This window comes from Tripterygium wilfordii, chromosome 11 (assembly GCF_013401445.1).
Source record: "Tripterygium wilfordii isolate XIE 37 chromosome 11, ASM1340144v1, whole genome shotgun sequence".
Lineage (NCBI taxonomy): Eukaryota > Viridiplantae > Streptophyta > Magnoliopsida > Celastrales > Celastraceae > Tripterygium > Tripterygium wilfordii.
Genome location: NC_052242.1, coordinates 12,899,485 through 12,919,320, shown reverse-complemented (window position 1 = coordinate 12,919,320; position 19,836 = coordinate 12,899,485). Strand labels below are relative to the sequence as shown.

The following is a 19,836-nucleotide window of genomic DNA, read 5'->3' as shown; positions in this document are numbered from 1 at the left end:
CCCTTCCGTCATATTATAGCTGCATAAAAGAATTCGGCCATACCAGAACCACTTCACAGGTAATGTACAACCCATATTTCCTCTTCAATCAATTTGTACACAATTCGACTCTAACGACGAGGGCGTGCTATTATCAAAAACTCCGACATGGCAAAGCTTTCCACCTGCCTCATCAGCAAAGACAATCGTCTTCCTACCCTTGTGCACCACTTTCTCAGCTGCAACAGAACCTTTCTCGGTCATTTTCTGCACTTTATCAACGAAAAATGATGATTGGAATGTGTTGCATGTCAAAAACCGAGAAAGCAAAAACCTTTAATTTTCCAAAATCCATGCAACTTATTTTGCATCTACCACTCAAAAGGATAACAATAGACAAACCATGATTTTACAAAAACGGCTACAGTCCCCAGCTGTGGCAGAAAGCCATCTTCTTGTAATCTTTTCGGCTCTAGTTGCATTCCTGATGGCAATTCTTAGCTGCACAATTAAGAAGACCTTCAATCAAATGCCCCTGTGGTTTTATATTTTATACATTTCATGATTTTATATTTTATACATTTCAACTATTGGCTATAATATTTTGAAAGGAAGACACTTCCCATCAGTTTTTAAATGACACATTTTTGTTATATTTCTTCCTCTTATGAAACTGACAGGCATCAAGGTAATAGCACTGGGAACTAGCTGGCCAGAACTAACAATCAGCAAATGATGAGATATGGGTCCCCAGTCACATTATATAAATAGAGAAGGTGCATAAGAATAGAAGGTTTTCAAGCTATCGTGTATCTTTATAATGGAACTTCAATTGGTCATGCAACAAAAAGGTTCATATCGAATTCCCAAATAACATAGTCAATTAGTTTAATTCGATAGAAATTTTCTTTTCTTTGCTAATGCAAATAATGCAGCGTGAACACTCGAATACCAGCAGGTTTATGTACAAGCATATCTCCTCCGCATTGTACCTTTGGGAAGGGACCGGATACACACCCGATTGAAATGTAGCTTCTACAACCTCCTCTATTTATAGAGGAAGGAGTAAGAATCCCGCTGGAAAATCCAATGGAGTGTTCTAGTTTATCTAGTATATAGTCTCCTTACTTCAATTAGATTAGACTTCTACCCTTATACAAAATTTAATCCATATCCTAAGTTATGATTTTATCTCTTATCCCTTAAATATATAGTGTATATATGGCATTTGTTAATTGTTTGGCCCAAACCCATATTCTACAACAAACGCAATATTTCCAACAAATACAATAGCAAAGTTGGAATATCCATCTCAACCACAAAACTCTAACACAGTTTCAGATTGAAGTCCAGTGAACGGTTATCTCGATGACTTATGTAGCAGTTAGCAATAACATTGTCTCAATATTATCCTTCTTGATCAAAGGTTTATTGAGATTGAGGCCTATACATCTATAAAATAAGCATCCATAAACTTACAAAAACATGTGACATGCCTACGTAACTTATTTAATAAAATTTGTTTTTTTTTAATCTATGTGACATGTTTTTTTACTTGCCACATAGATTATATAAGTTTATGGATGAGAAAATTATGAACATATATCATTTTGAATATGACATAGGATCAAGGATACAGGTCGCGAGTGATTCATATAAGACTATTAAGTATAGATTTTGAATTTTAAACTAAAATTAATTAGATTTATTAATATGATCATAAACCGCCCCATCAAACTAGCATTCGTGAACCACCACCAGAGTGAAACAGCAGGCCGATTAAACTTCACAAAATGTAAATTAAGTCGAACGATATAGTTTGAGATGATAAGAGACAGATTAGTTGTCAGTGCAGGCAAAAGAATAATACAAATGATCACCATGTAAATCACACAGGAATTGCCAAGCCTTTCTTCGCCATGCTATCCAGTACATCGTTGAGAGCTTGACACAAGCCAACAATCTGCAAATGTCGAAGATATAACATAAGTCGTTGAGAATTATCATTGTAAGGTAATATCACAATAATTTGCAAGACAAATGGGAACCCGATCAGAGGTTACTAAATTCTACAATCCCCTTTCCCCTTTCTAAATAATAACATGTTTGAGCAAACTCCGCATGAGGGCACGGCCAGCTACACAAATGGGAACCCGATCAGAGGTTACTAAATTCTACAATGCCCTTTCCCCTTTCTAAATAATAACATGTTTGAGCAAACTCCGCATCAGGGCACGGCCAGCCCCAAATAGTTATCCTTTAGGGCAAAGCTAGGAGGAGGATGACGAAGAAGAACAAACAAGTCATGCAATCCCAAATCATAAAAATTTTGAAGTCTGACAATCTATGGTAGTGTCAGGCACATGTATTTAATTCCATGGTTCTGGGGTTTGATGGTCAGCCAAACCATGCCCTACATAGAATATTAGGCACTCAAGGCAGAGAATCACCTGTTGATCCCACTGTTGCAGCTCTTCAGTGTCATCCTCGAAATGTATGACAGCTTCCACCTGATTAAATACAGCAAAAAAGATGCTAAATTTTTGGGTAAAAGGCTATGGCAAATTATTGAATTCTTGTGCCCAAACATGCAACAAAATAAAATGAACCAACTGAATTAGTGGAAATTTGCCTTAGTAAAACATGACTTACTGAAATCTTGCATTTAATAATTTGAACATCGAAAATTTACCTGGTCAATAGATCCCCTCATTCTATCCTCATAAATCATTCTTGAAGCTATCTTCTCAGCCTGTAAAGTAGGAGCGCCAAAATGTTCAAGCTCCAAAACAAAATGATCAAAACTTGAAGGCATAATACCGGGAGAAAGTAAAATGGCCTAAGAACTAAAAGGAATCTATAACATACAAACTCAACCTTGCTCAGAAAAGATATATTTTTTTTTTTTGAATGAAAAACAGAATAGATATATTTACATGAAGCTCTAACGAAGATCATCAAAAATTAAACACCTCTCAAAACCAGTAGATTTTTAACTGAAATAGCTTCAAATTAACTCTCTGATATTTTGAGAGAAGAAAAGAGGATCATAAAAAATGTTGGCGAACAATATTGTGAGAGAGAGAATCTTGGCTGAAGGCGAAACAGACTACAATTTCTGCATGCACAAGGCAAAGCCCAACTATTCTAGGATTTCAAACAAAAGGGTGAAAACTTTTGACATGTACTAATTTTTCAGTAGACAGCTTAAAACCAATTCAAATGATATAACCATTCTCAGGTTGAGTCCATGATAGCTTCACCCATGTCCCTTTATAAATCCATGAAATTTTCAACTGTAAATAACCAGGTCAAAGTAATAGCTCTTGGTATTTGATGCATTATCTTAATAAAGAAAAAACAAAAGTAGCACAATCTTAGTCAGTAGATGGGCGCAATATAACCAGTACCATAATAATAACAGGCTATGCCATACAAGGCAGAAAAACTCACTAATGCCTCGAGAGATTAAGAAAAGAAGGTGAAAAAAGAACCAAAAAAGGATAGTCCAATGGTAAGGGATGGCAACTTTGGGATTATCCATAAATTTGGAGGTCTTCGGTTTGAGTCCCACTTGATACAACCTGGCTGTAGTTCCCACTGGACCTGGATATAATTGATACTGGTGGTTTGCAATGATTGCTAGCAATAGCATCCTAGGCTTAGTCTCTAGGGATGGTTAGTTCAATGTGGCTCTACCTTAAAGAGGTTTCCGGTTCCAGTTTCAATTCGACTTCCACATTTTAAAAAAAAAAAAGGGTATATCTATCGCCAATAAGGGGGTCACTACCATAGCCAAGCCAATAAGCATGAAATTAAAGTTGGATGTTGCCAGTATGGCCAAATCATACTTTCCGTAACCATTGCAGTATCATTCACGTAGGTATGTTTGAAAAGTAAATAACATAGGGAAGAGAACCAAGAGAACCAGAAAATATGCCACAGCAATTCATAAAGAAAGAAAGTCCTACTGAATATGTTCCAATTTACAGCCACTTTATGAAGCCTGTTCCCCCTCTCAGGATAGCTAGATTCTTTTGCCTTAAGTGATTCAAACCCTACGTGAGCAAGGAATAAATATACTTTCATACGCTAGAACACCGATTTGAACTACATTTTTGAAAGATAACTGTACCTTATCTGGTGCAATGCCAAGCAAAGTGCCCAGTTCATCGAAACTACATCAAAAGATAAATAGGAAGATGAAAGTGAAAATGTTTGTTAGGGTGATCGCACGATATAAAATAAGGAGAGAAGGGGAAAAGAAGGGGGAGAACAGAAAAATACTCCAACCTTATATTTGTATAGAGTTTGCTTGCACTCAGAAGATTATGCTCAATCATGGCTCGATCTAGCACAGTAAAATTATCTGGAAGAATAGCTTTCTGAAGAAATGGCGAAAAATAGTAAGGGGCGCCCATTGAAGCTTACAACAATACACAAAAAGTAAAATCGAAAATTGAAAAATCTTTGAACCTGATGTGCTTTTAGCTCTGCCGAAAATGCATCTATTTCTGGCTTCCTCAAAATTCTCTCCAGATACACCTAGAAATTCAATAATCAGTCACCATGGACATAAGAGTTAAATGCATACTGAGTAGAAAGAATGCCCAAGTTGACATACGCATGTCCATGAGAGAGAGAGAGAACCTTCTGTAATATTGGATAAATTTTTAACTTGGAACATCGTTCATCCTGAATCATATCACAATGCATCAGCACATCCTCCAAACTTAAAAGTGCAATTTATTCTCTCCAACACTCTTTATACAAGGATTGGATGTTTACCTTGTACAAAGTGGCAAGAACACGAGAACGTTGAGGACCTGCAGCCGCCAAAATTGTACATGTCACCGCAGCAGATAGGGCTTGCTCCAATGCTTCCTCATCAATGGTTCTGTTATAAAGGGAAATATATTTACAATCTTGTATCTAGAGCCTTACTGCAAATCAATATGTATAAGGGAATGGACAATCTTGCATTTAGCACCCCAACATAGACCAACATGCACAGAGAAATGAGAAGGGAGAAGGATATATCAAGTTGCACCAAAAAAACATAAAACTATAGAATACATTACATGTGCCATTACACCGCCAGATAAACTTTTATACGTCCACCAGTTCTCTTCTTCTTTTCTTCATAGTTTTTTAGAGCAAAAGAAATATTTTATCAAGAGACACAAAGATGGTGTCAACTATGAACAGAGTACAAAAAACATATACACTAAAATAAATCAAACAAAAAAAAGACTTGAGCAACAAATCTGAAGTTACATGAAGATTGCATATTTCAAGAAAATTGTTGAGATAGTGCCAACAATGAACAGTGTGCAAAAAACATATACAGTAAAATAAATCCAACACAGACTTAAGCAGCATACGCTTAAGTTACATGAAGATTACATATTGCAAGAAAGTTGGTGCACTAGACGACAGTAAAGTTTGACTGCAGAAACCGATTGTCCGTGAAAAGAAAAATACGTAACACGTCGAACAGTTTCAACAATGGGTCAACAGCTTTTCAGATTTATGGCTAAATCTAAAACAAATTTTGATTACATGGAAAAAAATTGAAGTCATTCTAGAATATAATTCATATGAGTGTGAGTTGCAATGAGATAAGTAGATTAGGCATAAATGAGCAAAATACAAGACCCTGGAAGGATGGACCTGAGTTAAGATACTTTCAGTTTCAGTAAAGATTCTAATTACATTTTTAAACATGGACATGGAAATGAATAAAAATCAAGGCAACTTCAAAGAGATTTTTAAAGAATTTCAGCAAAAAAAGAAAAGAAAAGAAAAGAAGCAATTGAGATGAAATTAGCACACACTCATCCCCTATCTGTCGCTGCTCAATTTGGGATATGTCGTAATAGCGGAGTGCTGCTTCAAGAAACTTCCTTTTCAAATCTAAAATCCTTGCATAACAGACCTGATAATACAGAAAGGGAGGAAGGATGGGGTCAAAAAGTTACGAAAATATGAAGCCTTGTACCTTGATACTAATCATCTTAACTGACAAGAAAAAAAAAAAGAACATACCTTGTACTGTAAGTTTAGCACTTCATTCTGACTGTTGCTGACCAAGAATGAAGCTTTGTTGATGAAAGCTTCTGCGTTGACAGCATCATCATCCTGCAAGGTAAGAAGGGAAAGAACTTGTTTGCAAGTAATCTACTAAACAATATCACAGAACAATACCCCATAATTGCATTTAAAACAAAAGCAATATCACAGTAGCTAGGGTTGCAGATACTGATAGATAAACTCATGTAAACTCTAGCTGAGAAACATATCCAAAAATTCCAGGCAAAACTGATTCAACTAGAATATGCTACTTTTAGATACATTAACACAAAATCAGAGACACTAAAAAGTATTCTTTTAATAACTCATCCTATGTTTGGGCTAATTATCCATCTCCAATAGATTTATATGTGCTAAACATATAAAAGCAAGCACCCAGTATTAATTTGCAATTCCTCCCTAATACAATATAAATATTAATAACCTAATGTTAAAAATTGTATCGTGCATGGAAGTTGTTTAACCAATTTCCTAAAAACCAAATATCATGAGATATATTTTATCATATTTAGTATCCATATTGTACTTCATAATATGGAAACCTTTTCATGACAATTACCAAAATCCTGAATGGTGTCCCCTCCCTGTTCTTAGAATAAGGGAATACCACCCTCCACTCTCCCTGTTCTTAAGATAAGGGAATGCCCTCCTCCAAGACATGCACACAAATTGTTTATATGAGTGCCTCGTACTGGATGTAGCAAGGAACCAGTTGACCCAGCACATCCAAAGGCAATACGGACAAGTCAGACACATATTGCAAATAAAATCTTTCATCATACAAGCCACAAGTGAACCACATTAACTACCTCAAGATACAGGCGGGCAATTTGGACGCACTTTGACAACCTGAATGTATCATCAATCACTCTGCATCACAAAAACAATTGTACTATCAATTACTGTGCATGCAAAATAAGTCAGAAGCTTAATCATAAAAATAAATGTATTATTAAGTACTGTACACATATAATATGAGCAGAAGTCTTATCTTATTTTCCATGATCAAAATGTAAGGAATCTCACTGGCATACCTCATTCCCGAGTCTAAATCAATGCCACTCAACATCTGAGCTGCTTTTGACCACTGCTGCTCAGACTCATACAGCTCAGCCAGTTTCTCTCTAATTATTAATACCTGAAACTCAACAAAACAGTGGGTTTTCTCAACATTTACTTAACAAGTAAGCACCACCAATGATGTCCAATTATTGTCTGAATAGATAAACAAACAAATATTCCTATATAACACAACCACAGTGAAGAAAACTGGTTTTACAAAGACCATCCACCATTATCCGGCAATATCTGTATTCCAAGCAAAAGATAAGCATACAATTAAACTTAAAATAGCAAAAACAGTATAATGGATCCACTCTACCTATCTTCATGAAAACTTAAGAGTGGGAAAAATGATGATAAACAACAATAAAATAAATTTCAAAACAAGAAGCCAGAGACATCGACATTAGCGAAACCTAGGGTAAGGATCGGCAATGCAGAAGAAGACGAATTTTTCTCCAAAATCAGGATTAACTTAAACGTTGCGATACGTTTTCACAGTGCTACTATCAAAAATTTTGCACACCACACGCAGAAAAAAAAATAGTATAAAGTCCGATCACTGCCGAACGAAAATTAGATCAAATCTATCAAACGTTGACTCCATCACAAATACATTGTTCTCTCTAAAGGGAAAATTTGGAACTAAATACCCTCATAAATAAATCATAAATAATGTGAAACACCGAAGAAAAGTACATTGGAGATATTCAGTAACCAGCCACCATTCCATGTAGCCTCCATCTCAAAAAACACACCTGTTCCTCGAAGGAAACAACACGAGGTTGAATCTGTGCTAGAGTATGGTGAGCAATCTCTTTTTGCGCGTCGGGGTCCAATCTCCCCAATTCTTGCGCGAAAGTCTGCAAAAGCTGCCGCGACACCACCAATGGAGCATCGTCCGACAGTACTGCAAATCGATTTTTGAACTATTACATCCATCGAAAAAACTAAAAACCCTAGGAGAACAATTTATGAAAGAAATAGTAGGGGAGAGATAGTTACTGTGGTCTATGAATTTCTTCGCTTGAACGATGTCGTTCGATGAGAGAACGCTGGAGAGAATGTGCTTATACTGTTCGATCTTTTGCCTCTGGTCAGTGATCGCAGACGCACTAGCAAGGGCACTATCCATGGCTCGTCGTTTTCTCCTCCCAGATTCGACGCTTGGAACCCTAAAATCTTTCACTAAGAATTGCTGCTACGTCTTCACTGGTTACCGTTTTTTCGAAATCGCCGTAGGCGTGTGTTGCTACTGATGCGGATTTTTAGTTCCGTCTTTTGCTTTTGCAGGCACTCGACAAGGTTTTGCTGACGCGTCAATGCGCAATAAATACGGAAAAATGGGCTCTGGGCCTCTGGCCTTTTTCCCTCCCTCAAAGAACCCTTGGGCTCTCGTTTGGGCTTGTAAAAGCCTGCTTAGTATTTTTATTGATTAATTATATTCTCTCTTCAAAAAATTGATTATACTCTGTAATATGATGGGAAAATACTACGTTTTTTTAATCAAGAACGACATCATACAAGTTTACCCTTAAAATATCCAATATTAGCTCAAACTCGAGTAGCCCGCATATAAATTTTTCACCTAAGGATAGAGTAAGTTGGGTCAAAACCCAGAACGTAACCACAAATGTATTGTTCCTAGTAAGAATGGAACTCAAAATTTTGTACTTCATGTGGTTTAATCCCACAGAAATTCATCACTAGACTGTCCCTCAAGTGATTGAGAATGGGAAGATATACATGCCTAATTAGTGATTAAATGCTAAAATTCCATTGCACATAATGAAATAAAGTTATATAAGCCATTAAAAATCATCACAAATCAAATTAATCCCGACAGAGCAAGGCTATTCGATTATTGAAGGCTTGAAAACATTAGAAATTCAAAAGTACACTTGAATGAACAGCAGTGATGATTTATTTTGTTGCGAGACTAAGAAGTGAGACCGTTCTCTGGAAAAAAGTAAGTTCTATATGTTAATTCGTAGATTTTCAATCCGGCTTTGTTGATTCAATCATCTTCAATCTGTTGCAGCTTGATCTGATTATGCTGTATCGATTTTTTTTTCTGTAGGATTTGGAACTATGAATTGGATTCAACGCAAGATCTATCTATACAATGTCACTTTCGGGCTCTACATGCTGGATTGGTGGGAGCGTTGCCTCTTTAGTATCCTTTTATGAGATATTTTCACGGAATCTGGTCTGTTTCTGTTTCCGGGCTCAAATTGTGTGGTTAATATTGTTCATGGATGCAATTTTCTATGGTTTTTACGATTGGATTTGATGCAATTTGAATCCATTTTCCGATACTGTTCATCTCTAATATTGATGATCTGAAACTGGTCCCATTTTGGGTTCTTTTGTGTGTTGACAATCTTTTCAAGCTATAATTTGAAGGTTCTTCTGGAAATCTTTTCTGCTTTACAAAGGAGAGACTGAGTATAACATTACTGCTAATGTAATTTAGCAAAATCAGTTTCATAGTTGCTGAAAATGGAAGTTGGATTTTGGATTTGGTATGCTTAGTAAAGATTGATGGAGCTCTTCGACAAATCTGGTTGTATGAATTATCTTAGTTAACAATGCATTTGAGGGAAAAGGAAACATAACTATGATTTGTTATGGGCTGTTATAATTTTACTTTAAACTGGATTCCTGTGCCTTTTCCTAGTCTATGTTGTCATGATATCTCATTTTTGAGTTCCTTAACTGGTCCCATATACTTTCGTGGTTGTATTGATGTGGTTCATCTTGTACAATAGTTCGCGATATGTAAACAACTTCTGCAAAAGGTAAGCACTAATGGCTTACCTTTATTTGCTTTCTTTTTTATTAGACATTATGGACTATTACTTATTTAAATTTTTCTATTTTTGACCACGTATAACATGTTTCATGAATCAGGATTCAACAGACAAATAAGAACCTTATACTTCCCGGCACCTAATTGATGTTTGGGAAATAGCATGCTGAATATAAAGGATATCATACATGCATATCAATTATTATTATTTTGAATTTTGATGTATTGGAATGATAGAAAAAGAAGTGAAGAGTGTATAAAAGTTACCTTTGACAAGCTTTTGCGAATTCAACTGTAGAAATTATCCTGAAAGCTCACTGGATAACATGTAGATCATGCACTGTAGTTGATTTATTAGGCATCACCTACTAATCTACTATCCATATACATGTAAGTTTTTTTATATTGTTATTTTTCCGGGTGATTGTGACTGATATTATTTGTTTTATGTAGAATACAATCTTGTATCAGCCTGTGAAACTGACTGCATAAGTCTGTTTCAATTTGTAGATTACTTTTTCTTAACCTTCTTTTTTGACAGAAGCAAATCTATTCTAGCAGCATCATCTTGTTGTACAGCAATTATATCCTCTAATGATTCTGGTCCTATTGTCACATTGATGTGTTTATGTAACTCTCTCACCTTGTATCCCCAAGGGGTTTGTCACCTTTAAAACAAGAGTGTTTGGCTCCCCAATATTTGATATCCTTTGGGCTAAAAACTTAAACCAAAAGATTTGTTGGTTCTTAAAATAATTTTTCTCTGCGATATTTTGATTTAGCTGGTGGACATACCTAAGTACTGATTTGCTTGTATTGCTTGCTAAGGTACGGATGTTTGTGTGACCGAAGGAGACTGTTGGTGATTAAAGTTCAATTTTATGGGCTGGCCGTATGTACCCTTTATGCTGTGTGGTATAGTATATTGGGGTGTTGAGATGTTCTACATATTTAGCAGATAATACAAGAAAAGATGAGACAAGAAACAACACTATCCAATCAATGAAGTTTAGCCCTGAATGAAGGTAGGATGAGTGAGTATCGTTCAAAGTGATATGGACATTTACATCATGGAGATGTGAACGTTGTAATGTGGAAATGCAAGGGAGATATTCCAAAAGGTGGAGTAATGTCAAAAATGACATGGATGGGAGAAAAATGAGTTATAAATTTGTTGCGAAATGATTAGGGAGTGTAGTCTAAGATAGGATAGAGTAAAAAAAAAAGGAAACAACTCCGGTGAATTAAACCTATATATGATGTGAATGGCGATTTGTTGTCGTTACTGTAGGAATGGATTGTGCAAATATTTGACTCATTTTCATTATATACACTTGAATGAATTGGCTTGATAAGCTATCTTGGTAAACAAAATGAGGTTCCTTGCTTGGAGTAATCTAGCCTAGGATAAAACGAATAAGAAAATCATTTAATTGTTCCTATGTCTTTCTTGTGCCTGACTTGACTCAACTTTCTTGAGGCTATCTGCACCTCCTTCGTGCTTTTAATTAACATTTTGTTTCCATCTAGAGAAAGGGCACGGGGGGTGGGTGGTTTGTCTTTGCACTATCTTTTTTCATGCTGTTATTAACACGTAAGATATTGTGAAGGAACTTTTGTTCTTGAGACTAAATGACTAATGCATTGTTATTGTTTATAAACTGCCAGTTGTTCAAGATTTAAATACCTTCTTGATTTATTTATCCTCAGGCATTCGTGGTGAAGCTCAGAAGCAACTCTGGCATCGATGATCACTGTGGGAAAGGTTGTTTGGAACATATATGTAGCACTGCTAGATATCTCGCTCTAATTCAGATAATCCCCTGGTTTTGTTGAATCGATAGTGCATTCTTCTGTGTATTGTGAGCATTACATACCTTTTGTTCTGGGTCTTGCTATATAGTTTACTTATGAATACTGCTGTAGGACTTGTTATTGTGCGGTAGCCTAATTGGAAAATGTATATTTTACACTTTTCATCCTCCTGTTGCCATGGGCTTTACTGTTGAAGTTGAAGGATCAATTGCCTAGTTTGCAACTGCGTTTTTTTTTTTCTTTTTCTGTGGGTTTTGACTTTATTTGCCTGCCAATATCATTCTTTGAACATTAGGTGTGGGACATATCCTCGGCTTTCTGTTTTGAATTGTGGGCATGAGTACATTATTAGAAGATTTATGTGCAGCGTGGACCATGTTTCAGCAGGTTTTTTCTAGCTGATATGATCACATCGACATTAATTTTGAATTTAGTTACATTATTCCTTTTTATGCAAAATTAGGGAGAACAAAAAATATAAAAATTCTAGTGGTTGGTATCTCAATTATTCCTTAATTAAGTTGGACGCACACGATTCAAGTGAATTCATAGATTCCACAGGTTTCACACGCTGCACAAAAAAATCATGTGCATACACGTTAGGATATTAACTATTGGGATTTGTATCATAATACTGTGAGATGATAATTGAGATATAAGCTGTTGGGATTTGTATCATAACTGGAGGGAGTTGGGATTTGTATCATAATACTGTGAGATAATAATTGAGATATCAACTATTGAGATCTGTATCAAGAAAGAAATATGATGGGCTGAAAATTGAAGAGAATTAATCAGGAGGGGGGTGGGGGGGTGGCGTAGGAGTTTATTTCGTGGGTTCTCGGGGCAGCTGTCAATATAGGCGTCATGATCGTCGAGTTGGCTTTTATATATCTGTCGGATACATAACTTTCAACCTTTGCATGATGAGCCATTGGAATCACAAAAGCAACAAAAAGATAATCAAATTGTCGATGATTACTCTTGGGGCCCCTCGCTCCTCTAGCCCTTTTCACCTTTTTCTAGTTTTGTATTTCTCATCCCCTAATCCCTATCATGTTGTTGATTTGCTTACATATAATTCCATCTCACCTGTAAATAATTAGCATCAACTCAATGTGTTAGCCACAAAGCCTCTGTGATTGAGTTTGTTAAGGATAAAACTTACCAATTTTAGTAAACAAATTTGACTCCCTCATATTAACACTATGGGTGTGTTTGGTCGAGTAATTAGACTGATTTTCAATATTAACGGAAAAATTGTGGAAAAAAACAAACTGAGCTTAAAGTTATGGGATATATTGTGTGGTGTTAGACAAATAAGTATCAACTCAATGTAACAGTGTCGATAGTGGAATAGCGGTTCCACTAGCATAAAATAAGCTCTCAAAGGGAGCGTATTCTGCAGCGGTTCAATATAAAGGCATGGATCCCATGCAAAATGGGACCCACGTCAAAAACATGCCTTTATATATTTAAATATTGCAATCATACAAAATGTGAGTTTTACTTTTATTAATTAATATTTTTATTAATATAAATATTACAATAATAAAGTCATAATAATATAGTAAAAATATTTATTAATTAATAATTACAATTATATTAAATTCACTATAAAATTTTAATAAGAAAATATTTATTAATTAATACTTAAAAGTAATTTTAATAAGAATTATATTTATTAGATTTAATTTAATATAAAATAACAAAAATATAATATTATAGTACTTTATTTCAAAATTTTCCTCTAACGTCAACTTTTACTTCACCCAACACATCACAACATATTTCACAGTTTAAGCTCATTTTTTTTTTTTTTAAATTTTTTCGTTTGCATTGAAAATCAATCTTTCCACTCTATCAAACGGACCCATAACTTGTCAAAATACTTAATTTTTCACTTGACGTCAAACAACCTTCCAAACCCATAAATTGGGTCAAAATTTGAGTCTTGTTAATATCTTAATTTGTGAACACATCATTAACGACAATAAAAAAACTTAAGATTTGGGTCTTTCTTTTCCTTCTATTTTTATTTGCCGTGTTGGGTGGGTATACGAGGAACCACAACTCAAATAGTCAAATTATAATTATACAAAATGCAAGTCTCTTATAATCATTTGGGTGATAGTCTAATGGTGAATCTCTATATGATCAAGTTGTATGGATTTTGAAAGTATTAAAGATCGATTCTCATTGACAACAATCGTTTTATGATCACGTGCTGGATTTTCTGTACATGCAAGTCTAACAACATGAGTTTATGCCCATATCAATGTGGATATGGTTGTTGAGTGTATTATGACATAAAAAAGTGCTTCACCAATATTACTCTATCAACTTTTCCTTCCTATTAATGGAACTCAAGGCCCCCCCCCCCCAAAAGACATTTTATTCCACTAGCTTTCTTCGAACATAATCAACCCAAATTTGAATCTTTATCTAGTTGCTTTTATCTATAAACAGCAATGCCCAACAAACATCAAATAACTCATCAAGACCATCATGACGTTTTAGAACAAGACAACAAACCCCAAAAAGACAAATAGAAAATAACCCTTTAACTTGTCTTGGTTTTAATTTATTTGGATTTTTTTGCACAAAACAAACTCAGCTTTGCCAGTCTTTATATGCCATTTGGCAGGACATAAACTGAGAATGATGTAGAGCTTCCTTTGAGTACACAATTAGGGACCCCCCGGCCCCCCCACAAAAGGCATTTGTGTTCACACTATTAGTCATGATAGGATGCCATGCAAATTATTAATTGATTAGGTTAATTAGTCAATTATTAATACTTTTATAGTACCAATAATTTTTGTATTAGAAGGATTAGGGGTTCAGTAATTAGTTTTAAATTATAGAATTTATAATTGAAATCCAATTATTTGAGACATATGTCACATCACATCACATTTTTGTTTTTCTATTTTTAAAATTTGTATGATTTTTTCTTCACCATTAGATATGAATTGTAAACTCTAAAAAATTATGGAGCCCAAATCCGTATTTAGAAATTTAGAATGGCATTGGACAATAATTAAGATATACTAGGCAGGTCAAACAAATAGACCCTCCACGTCATCACGGTCAACTACTCTGATCACAGGATTGATAGTTTTTAAACTTTTAGTGGATTACAGTGTACTAAATCATCCCCCACATGTAACTAAAAGTCGAAAATGCCCTTCCCCCCACTTTGATGATCACGAAAACTTTTGATATATATTGTCTTTTTTTTAATCATGGACACTGTATAAATTTGTTCTTTTTGGACCGTTACCAATAATAAAATGATTTTTAGGTACAACAAATAATACATTTGTGTAAGAGATAAAACAACTTTATTTATATATCATTCGGTTAGATTATGTCAATCTAAAATATGATATATTTTGACACTCTCTCACATTTGTAGACCGTTATATCATACCCGATTAGTAGACAAGTAAATGTGAAGTCCAAATGGTTCGAATCTTTGCTCTGATACCATATTGAAAATCCAAATTTAAACACTTCGATGATATCATCCGCTTTGGATCTTGGATCCGTACGAATTTGTTCTTTTTGAACCTTCACTAATAATTCTTAAACTCATAAAATATGTCACTTGTCTGAGGTATAAAGATACATATATGTATGACTCGATTGAATTATGCTAATTCAATATGATATTAGTATTGACAATAGCATCAGCTTTTTTTCAAACAACATATGTTGTCCCACAACGAAATATGTAGGGAGTAATGCCTTATTTATAAGGACAAATCCACTCTTTAACCATCAACAAGGTCTTTTCTTAGGCCTAAGTAGGTTGGGTTTAGCCCACTTGTTTGGATCTAAGGAGAAACAAAATCATGTGGGCCCGATGTATTCATGGGAACCGAACAACTCAAAACGGACAATATTATTAGTTTATATGAGAAGTGTGGATTTACAACATTATATCGGAGCAATTCGATTCAATTGGACATGATCTCAACAAGTGCGGGAGAGTGTTGTCCCATAACGAAAGATGTAGGGAGTATTAGTAATGACTTATTCATAAGGACAATCTCACCCATTAAAGATCTTAACCATTAACAATGTCTTTTCATATGTTTAAGTGGATTAGACTTAGCCCATTTGTTTGAACCTGGTGTGGATTTACAACAGCATTGATGGCGTTATACGAATACTCCATGGATTGTCAGGTATGACAACGAAGCAACAGCTAGGCTAGTCAAAGGAAATTACAAAAAAAAATATAGTCAAAGGACGTGCCTGTAAGCACATGAGGGCTTCAAGGACATTTGTCATTTACAGAATGTACTGTAACGTACACTGCATACAGATTGAGACAACCAAGAAGATTGTCGTAAAGTGGCTTTAAGGACAAAGCTTATCACACAATTGCCATTGATTTGCCAAATTTGTCCTTAACTTTTCTTGCACAGGAAGAGACATTACATTACAAACAAGATTGATTTTGAATTAAAATAATGAATTAAAATAAGACAATAGCACGAGCAGTCACAAAACTTGTTATTTTGAGTCTTTGACGAGGAACATGCCCTGTCTGGGACAAATAGCTGTATTGGCAACTATCAAAATTATAGAATTAAGTGGGTTATAAGGGCTCTGCTGTAAAACTTAATGTAATTATCTGACGTTTTAATCACAGACATTCAATTAATTTATTAATGTTAATGTGAGATCATATAATTTTTTCGAATTTGATAAAGAAATTGGAGAAATAACTCTTACTGTAAGGAACTCGTCGGTCCAGGTAATAACATGGTAAAATCGAAGAGATTTAGGGTATAAATGTCTTTTCAAGAAATTCTATCAAAAGTTCACTAAAAATTATGCAGCATAAATTAGGATTTACTTTTTAACTTTCTCACTAAACGACAAGCACCGTCTAGTCCGACTGCATCCGACAAATGTCAGCAACCGCAGTAGGAGCGACACGTGGACGGTTCGATTTGCTTACGCAGCAAGCAGAGTAGGAAGACACCATCTTAACCATAGTTAAGCACACTTCGTCCAGTATGAACCACAGTTAAATGGCGCCGCTTATACCATTTTAATGTGTATTTTTCTTTGTTTTGTTCATTTCATTCAAATCTCTTTTCATCAATGTCTCTCCAGCTTGAAAACTCCTGCTCGGTTTCGTTCTTATCTTCTTCAGATATGAAATGGAACCGCCGCTTTATGGGACCTTCACAAATCACCGACTGAGTGGAGCCGGCGCCGTCTCGATTCTATTCATTGAGAAGTGAGTCAAAGACTGCCTTATTTGTTGAGCCAGGAAAATCTGTTTGTTTTTCTCGAGAATTTTGAGATTTTCCTTGGAAACAATCAAAATCTGTGTTCAAACATCAGCCTAATTCGTCTATAACCAAGCGGTACCTTCGCAGAAACTAGTGGTTAGCGGCTTAGCGTGCGATGTGAGTCTTCGTTTCTTGTTAGTTTAGCTTTTAGTGGAAACCCTAATTATCCTCTATTGAGCTCTGAAAGTGAAGGAAGTAGTGTTCGCAGTAACGTTTCGGATTTGAATAAGCTTTGACGGAAATACGATTAGTAGCTACATATGGTGGAGTCAGAAAATCAATCGGAGATGACGGTTACAACAGCTTGTGAAGAAGCCACAAGCTTATCTGGTAATCTACTACCAGTCGAACCACCGAAGAAGAAGCGAAACCTCCCTGGAATGCCTGGTATACCAAAACTAGATCAAATTCCGAATAATTTATGTTAGATTCACTCAAATTCTCCTTAATTTATTGTTTGTTTGGAATATTCAGATCCAGATGCGGAAGTGATTGCGTTATCGCCAAAAACTCTGATGGCCACAAACCGATTCGTGTGCGAGATCTGCGGGAAGGGATTTCAACGCGACCAGAACTTGCAGCTTCACAGGCGAGGCCACAATCTTCCGTGGAAGCTGAAGCAGCGAACGAGCAAAGAAATTCGTAAGCGTGTTTACGTATGCCCGGAGTCATCGTGCGTTCACCACAACCCGACGAGGGCACTCGGTGACTTGACTGGCATCAAGAAGCACTTCTGCAGAAAGCACGGTGAGAAGAAGTGGAAGTGCGAGAGGTGCTCGAAGAAATACGCTGTGCAGTCCGATTGGAAGGCACATATGAAAACCTGTGGCAGCAGAGAGTATAAATGTGACTGCGGCACTCTATTCTCCAGGTTTGGTCTCGTTTGTGATAAAAAATTGAACTCCGGTGGTTTACTTGGATTTCAGTGTCTGATAAGTGTTTGTTTCTTTGGTGGTTGAAGGCGCGATAGCTTTATAACGCACAGGGCGTTTTGCGACGCATTAGCACAGGAAAGTGCGAGAGAACAAGCAATTCCGGTTTCTGTTACAGAAAGAAATGTGCGTGCCAGTGCCAATGCCAACAGAGTGGTTACTTCGCCGCCACCGCCTCCTCTTACTCCGTCCACTACAGTAGTGTCTCCGGGTGTGTCTGTTCAAAGTTCAGGTAGGTAGGAATGTTGAATTTGCATTGAATGAGGAGATGAGGTCAAATTTGCAATTTTGAAACGTTTGCATGTGAATTGCAGTCTTTGACTGGCAATATTTAATTTGTATTCTCGTGGTTTGAAAAAGATGAAAGTCTAAACAAAAGTTGGCTGGGATGGTGTGATTGACTATGCTAATCGCGAGTTAACTCCACACTCAGCAATTTTAGCTTATTTCTTTACATGGGATAGGTTTATGGTTGGATTTTAGAGCTGGCCCAACTAGTTATGCTTTATCTCATCTTTCATCAGATAAACATTTGAGATATGTATGCAGAGAGGATTTTATGATTGATTTGGTTTAATTAACTTCTATTTTGCTTGTCTTGTGATAGAATTGGCTGAAAACCCAATTGGGATCTCACCACCTACATCTGGTGCTACTGCTACATGCTTCCCCTCGAGTACCACTACAAGCACCAGTGTGTTCGCGAGTATATTTGCCGCCTCAACACCAGCAGCACCTGCAATTTCACGAGCATCCCAAGCATCGTCGTCATTCGCAGCTCGTCCTGACTACTACTCTGGAGCTAAAGCTCTGGAACCCACATCACTCACTCTCTCCCCATCTCTTTATCTCTCTACCCATACAGCTTCTCTCTTCCCAGCACAAAATCAAGACCACAGAAACTACACTCCAAGTCCACAACCGGCCTTGTCGGCGACCGCATTGCTTCAAAAGGCGGCTCAAATGGGAGTTTCGTCATCGAACCCATCGTTTCTTCGTGGGATCGCTTTATCAGGTCCTCCTTCAGACGGCATTGTGAAACAAGAGAGGGATTTGGTGGCAGCTGGGCTTGGGCTGGCTTTGCCCTCTGGTGATGTTATGGTGGGCCCATCGTCTCTGTTTGGAAACAAGCCCACCACGCTTGATCTTTTTGGGCTGGGCGTGGATGCTGGTGCTTCTTCAAGAGGGTTCTCTGCTCTGTACAATTCCTTTGGAGGCGACTTCACTGTTAGTGGTCCAACGGCGTCGTATGGTGGAAGAGGAGGGAGTTCCCCTGGAGGAGACACATGGGAAGGTCCATCAGAGAGAGAGACAAATGGTTTATGAGGAGGGTAAAAATGTCAATCTTTCATAGAGTTTCAGACACATTTGCATTTACAAATTTGTCTTAGAAATCTTCCTTAGACATTAGATATATGTACATCTTCTTGAAATTTGGTTTTACCTTTTATTGGTGCAATCCTCAATTTTAGTTGTGTTATTGTACGTGTACATGTTTTCTGGTTTCTCGTGAGCAAAATCCACAGAAACAATATATTTAGAAGTAACGATGGTTTAGTGCATGTTTATCACGGTCCGTGTTTGAGCTTATATTCATATTGATATTGATAGAAGTTATAAAGACTCCTCGACGAATAATTACAATTCAAACATATTTGTAGTACTCCCCCCAATTTCAGTAAGGTTTATGGAGTCGTAAATAATTATGAATTGGTGTCCTAGAATGTTATAAGAGGATTCAAAGAAAACATGCAAATAGTTAAATAGTGTGTGCTATGGGGTACTATTTAATTTAATGTTAATGAGCTGGAAGATGCATGCATCT

General features: G+C 36.3%; 2 protein-coding genes across 2 annotated transcripts; one reads left to right on the top strand and one right to left on the bottom strand.

The window, feature by feature from the left end:
• Positions 1-1,669: 1,669 nt before the first annotated feature.
• LOC120008503 (COP9 signalosome complex subunit 4) lies at positions 1,670-8,440 on the bottom strand. The gene is made up of 14 exons (XM_038858848.1): positions 8,140-8,440; positions 7,893-8,044; positions 7,107-7,210; positions 6,882-6,942; positions 6,028-6,120; positions 5,817-5,917; positions 4,768-4,876; positions 4,630-4,674; positions 4,456-4,524; positions 4,273-4,364; positions 4,115-4,157; positions 2,672-2,731; positions 2,430-2,489; positions 1,670-1,942 (listed from the first exon to the last, which is right to left on the bottom strand). The coding sequence occupies exons 1-14, from the start codon at positions 8,267-8,269 to the stop codon at positions 1,868-1,870; spliced, it is 1,194 nt and encodes a 397-aa protein (XP_038714776.1). The 5' UTR covers positions 8,270-8,440; the 3' UTR covers positions 1,670-1,867.
• An 8,415-nt stretch (positions 8,441-16,855) lies between these two features.
• LOC120009612 (zinc finger protein GAI-ASSOCIATED FACTOR 1-like) lies at positions 16,856-19,491 on the top strand. The gene is made up of 4 exons (XM_038860264.1): positions 16,856-17,466; positions 17,554-17,950; positions 18,041-18,243; positions 18,619-19,491. Exons 1-4 carry the CDS (start codon positions 17,340-17,342, stop codon positions 19,335-19,337), a joined length of 1,446 nt encoding a protein of 481 aa, XP_038716192.1. The 5' UTR covers positions 16,856-17,339; the 3' UTR covers positions 19,338-19,491.
• Positions 19,492-19,836: the final 345 nt, after the last annotated feature.

Coding starts and splice junctions, on each gene's coding strand:
- LOC120008503 (XM_038858848.1), bottom strand. CDS start 8,269: ATGGATAGTGCCCTTGCTAGTGCGTCTGCGATCACTGACCAGAGGCAA. Junction 8,045..8,139: donor GAAGAAATTCATAGACCACA/GTAACTATCTCT, acceptor ATCGATTTGCAG/TACTGTCGGACGATGCTCCA. Junction 5,918..6,027: donor TGCTAAACTTACAGTACAAG/GTATGTTCTTTT, acceptor CTGTATTATCAG/GTCTGTTATGCAAGGATTTT.
- LOC120009612 (XM_038860264.1), top strand. CDS start 17,340: ATGGTGGAGTCAGAAAATCAATCGGAGATGACGGTTACAACAGCTTGT. Junction 17,467..17,553: donor AAACCTCCCTGGAATGCCTG/GTATACCAAAAC, acceptor TGGAATATTCAG/ATCCAGATGCGGAAGTGATT. Junction 17,951..18,040: donor TGCGGCACTCTATTCTCCAG/GTTTGGTCTCGT, acceptor TGGTGGTTGAAG/GCGCGATAGCTTTATAACGC.